Raw genomic sequence first — 13,653 nt, 5'->3', positions numbered from 1 at the left:
CGCTGGGCACCTTTTTGTTTGAGGAAAGCAGAGAAGCGTGCGGATCTGGCGTCCGGAAGGGCCGAGAGCCCGGCTGTCCCCGTGAAACGCCAGCAGGAACGAACCGCGGGAAGGGCGGAGGCGGCGGAGGGGAGACGGGGTGAGAATGGGGGAGAAAGAAGGAAAAAAGAGAGAGAGAAGAAGGTAAATGTGGGGTGGGGAACCCTGCACCAGCCTGGGCTGCCCAGGGCAGGGGAGCAGAGGACAACCCCGGTTTGGTCCCTCCATGGGCCGGTGCCCAGCTCCAGCCACAAGCCTGGCTTGAAGCAAGGCCAGAAGCAGAGGAGCTTCCTCCCCGCCCTGCCTCTTCCTCCTCACCCAGACACAGCCCCCTGGGACCCAGCTCCTTTGTCCCTGCCCCAGGGTCGCATCCTGCCTGCCCAGGCTGCTGCTCCAGCAGGGGCAAGCCCCACAGAGCTCCTACAGATTGCCATGATCCAACCCCGGCACCTTCCTTGGGGCAGCACAAAAAAACGACATGAACCCCCCGCATAAAATAATAATAATATATAAAAAAAAAAAAAAAAGGAAAAGTTGTTAACCATGCAGTCAAAATTTCAGTCCTGTCCCTGCCTTCTCCCTCCGAGGAGCCAACCCTGAAGCCAAGCCGCTGATGCTGCGGGTGGCTCGCAGGAAGGCAACAGGAAAAAGCCAAACACCCAAGGAAAAGCCAAACACCCGGAGAAAAAAACAAACACCCAGGCTGGTTGGTTCTCCAGGTCCCCTCCCGAGTGCCCCGGATCACCCGCAGCCATCCGCCACCCGAAAAGCACCCGGAGCCCCTCGCAGACACCAAGACAGCACAGGTCACCCCTCAGCCATCCCCAGGAACAGAAACACCGACCTCGGCACCTTCCCTCCTCTCTGGTCTCCCTCAGCCAGGTCGTAGCCTCCGGAACCACTCAAGCAGCATTTAAATAAGAGCGTCTACTCAGCTAACGAAACTCCCACTTTTTTTCTTGTTTTCTTTTTTTTTTTTTCATTTTTTTTCTTTTTTTTTTTCTCTTTTTTTTTTTTTTTTTTTTTCAATAAACAACATTCAAATAAAACATGGCACAGGACGTATTTTAAGAAATATCAAAGCTCAGGATTTCTCCCTTTCCTGCCCACCCCTATTGCCCCCACCCCCAAATCTCCCCAGCATCAGTCCTTTAGCTTATTTTTTAAAACCGTTTTTTTTTTTTCTGTTAGTTTGTTGCAAAATTTAGAATCTTTTTTTTTTTCCCCTCCCATTTTTTGTTATATTTTTTTTTTCCTTTCTTTAAATTAAAAATTTTGTCTCGTGTAAATTGTGCAAATATAGCAGTTAACACTAGTGGCAGAAGGCCAGAGAGAGAGAGAAAGAGAGAGAGAGAGAGAAGGGGGGGGAAGAGACAGAAAAAGAGACAGGGGGAGGAGGAGAGGGGGCAGACAGCTGGGGGGCGAGGGGGGGAGAGCAAGTCAAGTACAGTACAAACAGGAGCCCACCCCCCTCCCTCCACCGAAGTAACAACAACATCCAAACGCCGTCCTAGAAAGCCCCACGGTCCCGACCCTCCTTCCCCGCGGGCTCAGGGGGGCTCTGCCCGGGGCAGGGGGTCCCCGGGGGTCCCAGCGGGTCCATGGGGCACGCGGCTCCCTCCTCCTCCTCCTCCTCGGCCGCCCCCTTTGCAAGGTCTCTGCCGCGTCCCGGTTGCATCGGGGTGTGCGTAGAGGGAGGGGGTGTTTTATCCTTGTGGCTGCTGTCGTCGGGATGCTTTTTGATTTATTTTTTTTTTTTTATTTTCCCCTGCTGGCGGGCGAGGTTTCCTTGTTGGGCGGTGGGAAGCGCCCGGTCCCCAGCCCCGAAGTGTCCTGCCCGCGGCTGCCGCTCGCTGGCCCCACTCCTGCCGCCGCCGCCGCCGCTCGGGAAGCTGGCACCGTGCCGCCGCCTCTTCAGCTGCTTAAGGCCATTGTGTCGATCGCCTGCTCCAGCTTGCTCCTCAGCCGCTGCCTCCTGGCCTGCTCGTCCTTCTCTAATGCGGCTAAAATCTGCGGGAGAAGAGGGGAGAGGAGAGGGTGAGGAGAGGCCCTCGCACCCCGAGTGGCTCCGCGCTCCCCGTCTGCGGCACGGGGAAGGGCGCGCAGGGATGGGGAACCACGAGAGGCAGCACGGGTTGGTTCCTGTGCCTAACGGGGCTGGAGGTGCCACAGCGAGGAAGCTCTGGTTGCCTCCAAAAAACACTACGCCAGCAAAAAAAAAACACGAAAAACAAACACGAAAGCTGACAGAGATCTCATCTCCTCGGGTGAGCCAGTTGAGAGAGCAAGTTTTTTTTTTTTGCAATTAAATATCAAGGCATCCGTCAAAGGGGACTTGATTAACCATTTCATTGGCCGCATAATTGGAAACAAACTGTTGGATAATTAATAGACTTACTAGGAGGCAGGCAAAGTCCATCAGGAGCCCTACAGGTACCTGCTTAATGGGGAATCAGCTCCCTTTGATTGAGCGCCGCTGCAGCGCCCGCAGGCTGGCAGCCCTGCGAGAGCTCCCAGGCTGCCACAAATCCTGCCATCGGGGACACCAACACGGTGACACCAACACGGTGACACCCTCCTGCAGAAACCCAAACCCCGCCTGCCTTAAAGGCAGCTGAGCTGGCATCAGATGAGGTTGGTACAAGAAGCTCAGCAGGAATTTATTCCCATTTTCTGCCTCTCCCGACAAGACAGCTTTGTGCCACGAGATCCTAAGGTGCTGGAGGATTCACCGCCTGCCCCTGCAGCTACCTGCTCCTCTTTTATTCCACCCTGAGGGAAAAGCAAAAGGAAACGTGCGCCGAGCAGAGAGACAAGACCCAGGTTTGTCACCTGCTGCAAGGAGCCAGGACCACTGATTACCAAGATGCAAGTACCCAAATGAAAATTAATTATGATTTTCATTCACAGCCAATGACAGCATATTATTGCACTGAACAACAGGAAAAATTATTCTCTCCCATTTTGCATCAAAGAGGGTGCAATCGGGCTGCATATAATTGTGCTTAATGAATGAAAACAAACAAAGGGAACAGCTGCGATTTATTAATCCCATTACAAATAATAAAAGAAGTTCCTGAGAGCTGTGAACACACTTGTGATGCTCGGAGAGCAAGACACTCAACAGATGTCATGCTGCAGTTAGCGGGCAGAAGGAGGACCTGTGTCCCTAAAGAGTAGCTCCTTAGTGCCACGCGGTCCCCTCCATGCTTTCACCTAAGATTTGTTTAAGGATTGGGGAATTTTAGCCTAGAGGAAGCGAGCACCTGATGGCTGAGGGATGATGGCTGATCTAGATCCTCCAAACTGCATTTCATCCCCTCTCACGGTAGCCACGGAGCTGTTGTACAAGCCCTTGGTGGCCAACCCACCAGCCAGAGGTACAGGGGCCTCCTGGGCACGCCATGCTCTTGGGGAGCAGCACAGAGGTCCCACGGCATTGTCACCAGTGCACGGTGACCATCACATAGCCACACAGGGGTTTTGGCCACCACAGTCCCACCACAGCTCTTAAATCCAGGGCCAGCTCTGTCAGGGCAGCGGCAGGGCCCTCTCTCCCTGAGCAAGGGGCCGTGCCAGCACTCTGTCACCTAAATAAGCCACCACTCACCCAGTCGTCAGCCTGCTTTATTGGGAGAATAAAGCCTGTATTATCCCGTTACATGTACAGATCTACATTTTACTGTAGTTACGTATTTTATTGCTTTAATAAAAAGATGCAGGGTGTGGATTTGAGCGGTGCTTGGCGAAGTTAATTTGTATAAATTACGACAGGAGGGTTTTTAACCATCCTTACTACCACTCACAGAGAAAGCACTGAAGAGGCCACCACATCCTCCAGCGTCCCCGGGGAGCAGAGCTGGCTGATGGCAGCACAGTCCTGGTGCCACCACGGCGTCGTGGCGGGCAGGGCAGAGAGAGGAGGCACACCGAGATAATGCTGCCAGCTCTGCAGCTCTGTGGAGCCCACGTGCCAAGTGCACACGCAGCAAAAGAAAAATAGGTGTTTCTTACATTGCTCCCTGCAGAAAACAGGGGAATGAAGCGCTGCCTGTCAGCACAGGCGCTCAGGAAGGGCCACGGATAAAAGCTGACACAGCAGCAGCAAGGCCAGGGCTGTCGACCAGCTCCTGGCTCCATGCCTGGCCCCCGCCTCTGCTCTCACTGCCTTCAGCCCCGTGCAGCACCTCCACCCTTCCCCAGAGCCTGCTCCGAGCCAGGGTGAAGCCACGCTGAGAAGGGAACAACCCCACGATCCCACTGCACTCATGCAATGCCGCAAGGGTAACCCTAAACCTCTGGGCACGGGCACAGACTGAGTTGCCCTCCCCATTTTCACAGGGTATTTATCCATAGGAAAAAGGGAGAAAGCAGAAATGAGGGGTAGGAGACACGGCAGCCCAGGTTCGATGCCTCATCTTACCTCGTCCTTGTACTTGGTGATGTAGGAGTAGATCTCGTGCAGCGCGCTCATGCTGTTGAACTGGCTGAGGTGTAAACGTGACTGCTCCGCCAGGTACGCGCTCATGTCCTGATCGCTGATCGCTGGCATTTTAGCAATATCTGCATAATATCTGCAAGGGAGAGGCAGGAGAAACGCGAGAGCGGGTCAGAAAGAGGGAGAGGCCGAAAGGGATGAGCTCCCCCCATGATGTTTGCTGGGAACGACCTCCGGAGAGGCAGCACGAGGAGCAGCTTTCCTCGGCACGGCACCGCACCACCGTGCTCATTACAATGCTGCTGCTCACCGAGAGGTCTCCTGGCGCTTCACGGAGGGGTCAGCATCATTAGCAACATGCTGCCGATGGAGCAGCTCCGAGCTGCAGCACGCTACCTGAGCCCAGCCCCGCCGATCACGCTGGGGAGCCAGGATCCACTGCTCCCAGGGACCTCCCACCCTCTCCCAAACCACATATTTTTTCTCCTTGCTGTCCCATTGCTCCTCTGTTTTGCCAGCGAAAGCCATCTGCCAGAATCCTTCAGGCTTGTGGCAGTACGTAAGGATTTGTTACTGTTCTCCTGAATTCGGCGTGTCGCCAAAGCCAAGGATGACACTCGGCATTCACTGAAATATTCAGGGTGTGCACTCAAGATACCCTCACCCTGAGCCCTCGCAGCTACAGAGCCTCCTGACCTCTGTGCAGCTCCATTCTCTGGTGCCGGCTACCAGTGAGATACACCCTCATGTTTCCTAGGACACCTGAAGATTCACCATCCCATCTCACAGATGTGACATGCTCAACAAATAAATGGAAATCCAGACACGCCTCATGTCATCCAGAGTTGTAGCAGGAAACCAGCACATATTGCCTCAGGAAAATCAGAGGGGGTGAAGGCAGCAGCATCCCGTGGCAGCAGGGGGTTACACCAAGCGGGCACCTCAGTGGGCTGGTGAGAGGCCCACCCCTCGGCCCCAAGGCTTCTCCGTCCCCTGAGGAAAAGCCACTCCTGGGGACAGTTCATCTGGACATGACAGGCCTGCTTCTCAAGGACACCAGCAGACATTTTATGACCAAGATGCAGTCTCTGCATTCACAGGTACGAAGTCAAAAGACGGCCTGAGGTCCTTGAGGAAACCATGGGGTCCACAGGCCTCTACTGAGAAAGAAACCCTACCCACAGCAAGCAAACCCTGCCCGCTGCCACCACCTGGAAGCAGAGATCCCAAGGCCCTCCCATGTTTGCTTTACTCCTCGTGACTCTTCAAACAGCTCAGTAAAGTTTCTGGTACGGTGATTAGCATCATTAGCACCATCAGCCGAACGCTGAGGTGGAACACGGCTGAAGCATTTGGCTAGGAGCAGATGGCAGCGAGAGCACTTGAGGAGACGAATACGAGGATCTGCTCCATCCCGTGGTGCTTGACTCAGCCAGTGGTGAAATATTGGAGCCGTTTTTATAAGGAGGTTCACCCGCACCCAGAGGGTGAGGAGAGATTTCCTGAACACTGACGGGAAGACAGGAGAAGAGAGGTCTGAGGTGAGGGCCTCTTCAACCAGGCATCGAGAGATCCATGAGAGATGTGATGTCCCCCGAAGCAGGCACTGCTTCCTTCCATGCAGAGGAATATTAGGGACAAAAAGGCCAAGTTTTCTGAGTTCCAGTCAGTGTTGGTTAGCACAGAAACCTCACAGAGAACCTCCCGCACACCCGTCGATGGAGGCCCATGAGGGGAGGGACTCCTAGGAGGTGAACGTAGAAAGGAGACCTGCTGACGAAGAGAGCTTCTGTGGCTGCCATAACGAGATGTCCAGGTAAAACGAAGCAGTTCTACGTTCCAGGTTTTATTGTGACACAAAGGATGACAGGAAATACTATTTTTCAATACATTGCATGGGTGGGGGTCCCAGGCAGGACTACCATTTCACCTGCCGTAGCCAGGACCATGGCAGCAGTCCCCTCCTGCTGCCCAGGGCTTCCCTAAACCCTTCAACACACTATTTCTGCCCCAGACTGGCAGGACACCCTTTTTTCAGGACGCCTGACCCCAGGTGGCAGACAGACATGCTACGGGCACTATCAGTCCCACTCCGCCACCCCCCATCACTCCGCTCCTGCCTCTGCAGAGCTTCGCGATGATAACCGTGCCAAAACCCAGAAACACCCATTTTTGCAGGGAAAAAAAAACAACTTGCAGTAGACAAGCAGTGGGAAAAGCATCACCCCCTGCTCGGCTGCCGCTGGGATCGCATCCCGTGCTCCGAGGCAGCGCGGCCGAGCACCCTCCTGCTCCGCAGTAAGCGGCGGCAGGAGCATCTGTCAGCAGTTACATCTCCCGTCTTCTCCCCGGGGACCAAGCACGTCTACACCAATGCTTCTCCCCGGAACGGTTTTATACCTTTTCTCTCCAGGCGCACGCAGTGTTGAGTATTTTTGTCACAGAGATGGCAAGGTCGGAGAAATTCACCCTGCGCTTAAAGGCAGTGAAGTTTGTGATGCTCCTGAGGGACCCCACTCCAAAGCCCCCTGTAGCTCCCTGTGAAGAACTTTTTCCTATTACAATGCGGCTCATCTCTCATCTTAGCCATCGTATTTCAGGGACATCTTTTCTTCTGATCCAAGCCATACCTTCCTCGAGGGAAGAATCTTGTCTCTGTACCTGCCTGCAAAGCACCAGGCATGCCAACGGTGCGGCAAAAATAACTGCGTACAAGCAAACATCCAAAGGATGATTTAGGCTACCAAGTCCCACACTTGCAAAAGACAGAATACGATGCTTATTGTTGCCTGGACACCTTTCATTTGGCTCATCCCATGTCTAATTCAGACACCAAAACAGGGAAGGGTCCTCAGCAAAATACAGAACATAATCTTTAAAACAGCTTATCAGCACAAGGGAAAAGTTGCATCAGAAACGTGAAATCTGGCATTTTTTAAGCTTTATAAAGTCCCAGTTTGCAACCCAGCAACATTTTTACAGTAGGTCTATTTGGAGGGCTCTGTAGGACATTTCCCAGGTTTCTCTCCCAAAGGATAAAAGTGAACACAGCATTATGCCCAAGAGCATCAATTTGCAATCAGCAGCGCTCAAACCCTGAACCTTTAACACTGCATTAATTCAGCGGGACAGAAGGATGTCCCTCATCAGCTAACAGTGAATGAAGGGTGTCAGAAGAAGTCAGGGGACCTGCTCCTTGCCCTGCTCCTCAGCACCACGACAGCAACCCAAGCACTGCCTCGGAGCATGTTGATCTCATCAGGATCCCAGGCGAGATGTACAGATGGATGAGAGATGGGAAATGGTAATTTCCAACCATTTCAGCAAAATCTCCTGCATGTATTGCCATGGTACAAAAAAGGCACTTCTCTCGTCCATGACTTACTTCTTACCGTTCTTCAAAAGCAATCAAGGGAGATGTTAGCAATTCCCTAGCACAGATCAAGTTTTTACAACAGACAACATCAGAAAACCCAAAAGTGGAGGTTGCTTTTAGCACCCCTTAAGCAAGGCATAAACAGCTCTGCGGAACAGTCATTGCAAACTCATTCCCAGGGACAATCACAAGAAAGCACCATCTCTCCAACAAGGATTACCTTCTTCGGAGGGCTGCCAAGAGGAGTCTCCTCAACAACCAAGCCCTCAGTGTGAAGCCCCCACACCCACATTCACGTTAAATCCTCCAGGTGAAGCAAGGAGCTCCTGCCAAGCCTACTCACCTTTCTACCCAGCTCTTGTAGTTGGGGATGTCCTTGGCGTACAGTAGTTTGTTGGAGGGAGAGTCTTTTCCTAATTTGTGCTCAGAAGTTGAGCAGGAGTCCATGAATGTCTGAGCCACCACGGATAGGCAGGCATCAGTAATACTGTTCTTGTGAATGTCGAACACAAACTGGGGGTTCTTAATCACATTCACCCAAAAACGTAGAGGTAGACTGAGGGAAGAAAGAAACAAGAGTCAGCACCCGAAGCAAGCCCTGCAGGGCAGCCAGCACACACCTGAATTTGTAGAGAAGGAGCTCCCCATGGCCCAGGATTTGCTTTTCCCAAGCCCCAGGGATGCAAAAAGCCATTCACCTCTGCCCCAGCACAATACCACGTCCTCTGCCCAGCCCAGCATGGCCTCAGCTCTCCATGGAGAAATTCCTCAGCATTGTCAACATCTCCAAAGGCAAACCAGGACACCAAGGAGCTGCAGTTTCTCCAAGGATCCACTCACACAGAGCAGCCATGGCTGAGCCCGTGGGTCACCACGCATGGTTCCCTCCTTTCACATCGATAACCCTGCCTGAGGCACTTTGGGGCATTCCATCCATCTCTCCTGCTGAAGGAGGGACTAATGGACTCCCCGAGGGGCTCATTAGCAGGCTGAACACAAGAGGACAATCTAGGCAGCCTCAGATGCTGGAAACACACCTCTAGTTGTAGAGGCAGTGGGTTTCCCAGCCGTGGGCTGGATGTTTGCTGCATACTTATGCACGAGCCACTCTCCGTTGCTCCATTTCCCACTCTCCTGCCCCTCTCCTCTCTCAGGAGCATTTCGGAGACTCCCCCTATCAGAACGCCTCTCGGGTCTGTCATCCCTCAGCACTGACACCCAGTGAATGCTTTTATCTTAGACAAAACACACTTCATTCCCCAGGACTTTCCTAATGAGGGTACTGGGTGCATGTACATATTTCATTTGTGAAGGGAATGGCCTCAAGAAATTAGCTCCACACATCGAATTAGCGCCCAGAGATAAGCACAGGCATTAGTATGCAGGAGCCTGCGTGCCCAGCCCCTGCGGAACGGGGCTTTTTTTTTTTCCTCCTTTGCCTTTTGCTCCTTCTTTTAATATAGAAAGTAGAGTTATAAATCAGTTCCAAGCACTTCCGCACTCTCACATCTCCATTTAAAAATGTTTCTTTTCCTGCCCCGCTAATTGCCAACAGTTACTGAACTATACAAAAGCAATTTGGCTGCCATTTAACAAATGCCAGACACGGGAACGTACGTACCCGTCTCCAGTAACGGCAAGATCAGAGAGATGAAATCAGTGAGGCAGCAGAAAAGAAGAACGCCGAGGCGGGGGTTGCAGAGAAGGAGCCGACAACGTGTGCTCGAGCCCCGGCCCCAGCACAGCACTTACTGAGGTCTCATAAGCAGCTCCTCCCCGCTTTTCAGGGAGCAATTAGCAGAGCTGATGGGTTGGGTCTGCAGGCCAGGTTATGGAGGATACCACACGGCTTTACACTGACTCTGTTAGGGCACGCTCGGCTGCGTGACGGGAGGGACACGGCGCACACCTCCAGGACAGCCAAGATAAGAATCCGGGCTGGCATCTCTGGAGGAGCCCCGAGGACAGAGAAGCCCGAGCAAGGTTTGCTCAAGGTGAGGTGGGAGCAGGACTGCACTCAGCCAGCTCCAGCCGTCAGGGGGAGCGTGCTGCCTTGGATCTGGGGATGTGAGGGCTGAGGGAGCATTGCATTCCTGGGATTTTTTCTGCTGCAGAAGGCATGCGAGGGATTTACCCACACCCAAATCACAGAGATATGGGCCTCTCTTGTCCTGGATCACTTCCAGAGACAACCAGAGGCATATTTCTGCTCCCTGTGGGAAGGGTAGGAGGTATGAGGTGCTGTGACACCGTTAGCCCCAGCCCCACTGCCCCTCTCTCCATTACCAGTTACTCTTCCAGGTGTGCCTGACATCATAGTCATTGATCTGATGCTTATCAGCTTGTTCATCCAGGAAATCAAACATGTATTTGATGGCGAGGGGCAGCGCGCTCCCACGATGTGCTGTGCTGAAGATGGTCTCAAACAGGTCATCCACGAACTTCTGCAGGGTGCCCTGAATAGAAGGAGAGAAGGACTACTCAGCACCACCAGAGAGACGAGCCTTTAAACTAACTTCACTCCTATTCCTACCACCTGGCAGAGAAGCCCAGTACAGCCTGTGTAACCATACTGGTTCTCAGTGGTTTTGATAGAAAAACAAGCACCCTATCAATGAGATTTCTCCTTCACTGCATTAACTGGCATAGAAATAAAAATACCACATAGAGCAAAAGAGGAAGGGATGTATGTTGTGTCATGGTCTTTATTTGAGTTACATTAAGGCACCCAAGACCAGACCACAAACGTCACTGAACAAACCCTTAAGTCCCACCATGCAGGGAGCCAAATCACAGGAGATGGCTGACCCCAATCTCTGCTGCTCTGAGCTAAGATCTTCAGCACGGGCTCCTGGTCCTCTCCGAGGACATCTTAGACAAACAGCACCCACTCTGCTTTAGAGGTTTTGGGTGTGCTGAGGGAAGGAGAACCTCCTGTGATGCCCAATGCCCCAGGTGATTACCCTTCTGACATCACTGATTTTGCAGCTTCACCCCAAACACCAGACAAACGGGATGAGGTGCCTGCTCCAGAGCTCCTCTGCTTTACAGTCCAGCAGCTGCTCGATGATACAGGAAACAGTAAAAGTGCCAAAGGGCGTAAAAAGCCAATAGGAAAATCCACTCAAGGGACACTCATTTAGGATTGTGGCACATAAAAAATCACCTCCAGGTCAGGACCCAAAATGAGGAGAGTAGTTCCTCCTGCACTGAAGGAGCAGTCTAATAAAAAACCCGTGCTTATCCCAAATCCTTACCCCTCCCCATCCAGGTTTCAAAGCTCAGCGTCTCCGTGCCATACCTTGGTGGCTAGCAGGCGGGTCAGATAGATCTCGGAGACCATCTTGCTGCCCCGGTCGCCCTCCCGCTGGTCCATGTGGTCGTGGTTTTTCACCAGGTGCCAGAGTTTGGTGCCGCTCTCCAGGTCGGGGGTGATCATGGGGGTCCGTGAGCGCAGGCTGTCGGGGCTGCTGGCTGTGCGCAGCATGCTCTCTGCAGGCACCCAACACAGAGGGAAACTCGACCTGACTTCCACCTCACCACCAGCCCCTCCATCCCTGTCCTCTGGTCTGATTTCAGTGTGTGTTCCCTGTTAAATAGGAGCTTGGGATTCAGCCTCTCCCGTCAGCTGCACTGGGCATCACCGAGGACACTCCTCGCAGCCTGCCCAGCTAAATGAGCCCCTGGCTGATGTACAGACCAGCACCATCTGATACCGCTTGAAAGGGGCTCTGCAGAGGTCTGGCTCCCAGCTCACAGATGCCAGGATCACAGCCTGGCCTCCTGTGTCAGTCTGAGCTGACCACACAACTCCCTCCCAACCCAAGGCCAAGGCACGCTTGCCAGCACGTTCGCTGGGGCCCTTGGCTAAGCCTATTTAAGTGCCTAGTGCCTCTGTGCCTATTTTAATGAGATTTCAGGGGAATAAAAGGGAGTGGATCCCTTAGCTGCAGCCATCTGACACCTGTCTTTCCCTCCTGAGTCCAAAGAGATGACTCTGTGGGGCCCTGCTCCCCCTGAGACACCAGAATAGCACAGTGCAGGAGAAACAGGGACTTAGAGGACCTTGTTCCAGCAAGTCAATATTATGGGCACCTGTCCTGTGCCTCGCTCTGCAAACCCAGCCTGGTGCTGCCTTCCCCGCCAGCGCAGCCCAGAGCAAGCTTTGGGTCCCGCTGCACACTCACCGTATCTGCTGAGGGACTTGGTGAAAGTGGAGGAGTTGGAGATGTTGTACGCCGAGTTCTGCTTGGGCACCAGGGCTACCGAGGAGCCATCCGTCACCTGCAGGCAGAGGTGGCATGGGCAGGCTGTGACACGGGGGCATGCACACGAGGAACGGGCTCACGGCAGGGAGAAGCCAGCCCAGGAGGGATGAAATACACTGCATGTGTCCCAGGGACACCCATCTCCAGCAAAGGAGACCTAAACATCTACCTCTGCAACACCCTGGGGCACAGGGCACAACGGGAATGCAGCAGAAACTTTGACATGAAAATGGCAAAGCCAGGTCAGAGCAAGGAACAGCCTCTGAGTCCTGAGGATGCCCCATTTGGTCCAGGAAGGACCACAAACACAGGGACTGTGCATGGAAGTGACCGCAGACCTCCTGGCCACGTCCCTTCCTGAGCAGCTGGACCACCGAACTCAGGCCCTGACCAAGATATGGGGGAGAAGAGATGTTGAAGCTCTCAGCAGCTGGGGACTGCCCGGTGCCTTACCTGGTAGTGGGCCAGGGTGTTGAGCCTCTTCCAGTCATTGTCGATCTTTGTGGTGACATCCTCGTCCTGCAGTATGATCCGGGCCATCCTGCCCTGCCGCCACTCTGTCCCAGTGAGGGAGAAGGGCTCATGGTTAGCGGGCAGCTTGGAGGACAAAGCCAAGGAGAGCAGAGGAGCAAGGTCTGGGCATAAACGAAAGAGCCCTGCCATCACCTTTAAACCTAAGGACCGACGACTGTCAACATGGTGTTGGGCAAAAGCTGTTTCTAAGTGTTCAACAAAAAGACAGCACCAGTCTGGCAACCCTTCTTTGGCTCTTCTCCTCTCCATCCTCCTACTACTCCTTTAAGAACAGGACTATTAGCCCTGTTCTCAACTATTTCTGTCCTCCCTGGCCCTCAGCTAGCTCATGCCTGCAACCCAGACCACAGCCAGGACAGAGAGAGCTCCTCTCCTCTCTGCTTGCAAGGCTCCCTTTCTCATCCCCACATACAGCCAGTGCCACCAGCACAGCAGTCTGAGCCAAAACAGACTGGACAAACACAAATGCAAGTGTCCTGACAGGTCCCCTGTCCTGATTTGCATTCACCTGCCTCAAACATTTGTTTTTTTGGCACTCCTGCTCTTGGCTATTCCAAGGGGAGTGCTTGGCCTCTCTCTTACCCAGGTCCATGTCTCCAGCTTTGGGACGCTGGGAATAGGGCACCCCTTTGTAGACAGCATCCAGCAGCTTCTCCTTCACCTGCGTGATGGTGTCACAGTTGAGCACCTTGACAGGAATCTCCGGGGCGTTCTCATTCTCAGGGTTCACACAGTTGAGGGTCTGTACAGCACAGAGAGGCAAAAAGACTCAAGTGAGTTGATGTGACACTGGCTGCAAGGGCTGATCCAAGGACACGGGGCTACAAATGCCTATGGTCACATCTTCTCAACCCCGAGCTGTTCTAGAGGTGCAGCCTCATAGCATATTCCTGCTTCCATCTTCTCCCCCTTCCACCCCCAAATCTCCAGCAATTTCCAGCAGGCAGCATGCAGGAATCCTGGGCCAGCAAACAATGCCCAGCTCACAAAAACCTGCA

At 53.4% G+C, this 13,653-nt stretch overlaps 1 protein-coding gene across 4 annotated transcripts in view; it reads right to left on the bottom strand.

The window, feature by feature from the left end:
- Window positions 1-1,420: 1,420 nt before the first annotated feature.
- The window catches only part of PLXNA1 (plexin A1), a 107,270-nt gene continuing 95,037 nt past the window's right edge, over window positions 1,421-13,653 (bottom strand). For 3 of the 4 annotated variants that reach the window (XM_032193915.1, XM_032193913.1, XM_032193914.1), the window contains exons 25-32: window positions 13,238-13,397; window positions 12,575-12,756; window positions 12,041-12,137; window positions 11,155-11,345; window positions 10,140-10,309; window positions 8,197-8,409; window positions 4,463-4,613; window positions 1,421-2,049 (exon numbers count right to left, since the gene is read on the bottom strand). In XM_032193915.1, the coding sequence (XP_032049806.1) occupies window positions 1,954-2,049; window positions 4,463-4,613; window positions 8,197-8,409; window positions 10,140-10,309; window positions 11,155-11,345; window positions 12,041-12,137; window positions 12,575-12,756; window positions 13,238-13,397 (1,260 nt within the window). In that variant the 3' untranslated portion in view covers window positions 1,421-1,953. The remainder of the gene's footprint in view (window positions 2,050-4,462; window positions 4,614-8,196; window positions 8,410-10,139; window positions 10,310-11,154; window positions 11,346-12,040; window positions 12,138-12,574; window positions 12,757-13,237; window positions 13,398-13,653) is intronic. The other variant, XM_032193916.1, reaches the window with a different exon arrangement.

Source organism: Aythya fuligula, chromosome 10, assembly GCF_009819795.1.
Source record: "Aythya fuligula isolate bAytFul2 chromosome 10, bAytFul2.pri, whole genome shotgun sequence".
Taxonomy (NCBI): Eukaryota; Metazoa; Chordata; class Aves; order Anseriformes; family Anatidae; genus Aythya; species Aythya fuligula.
The sequence above is the reverse complement of the archived record's forward strand: the minus strand, read 5'-3'. Positions and strand labels throughout refer to the sequence as shown.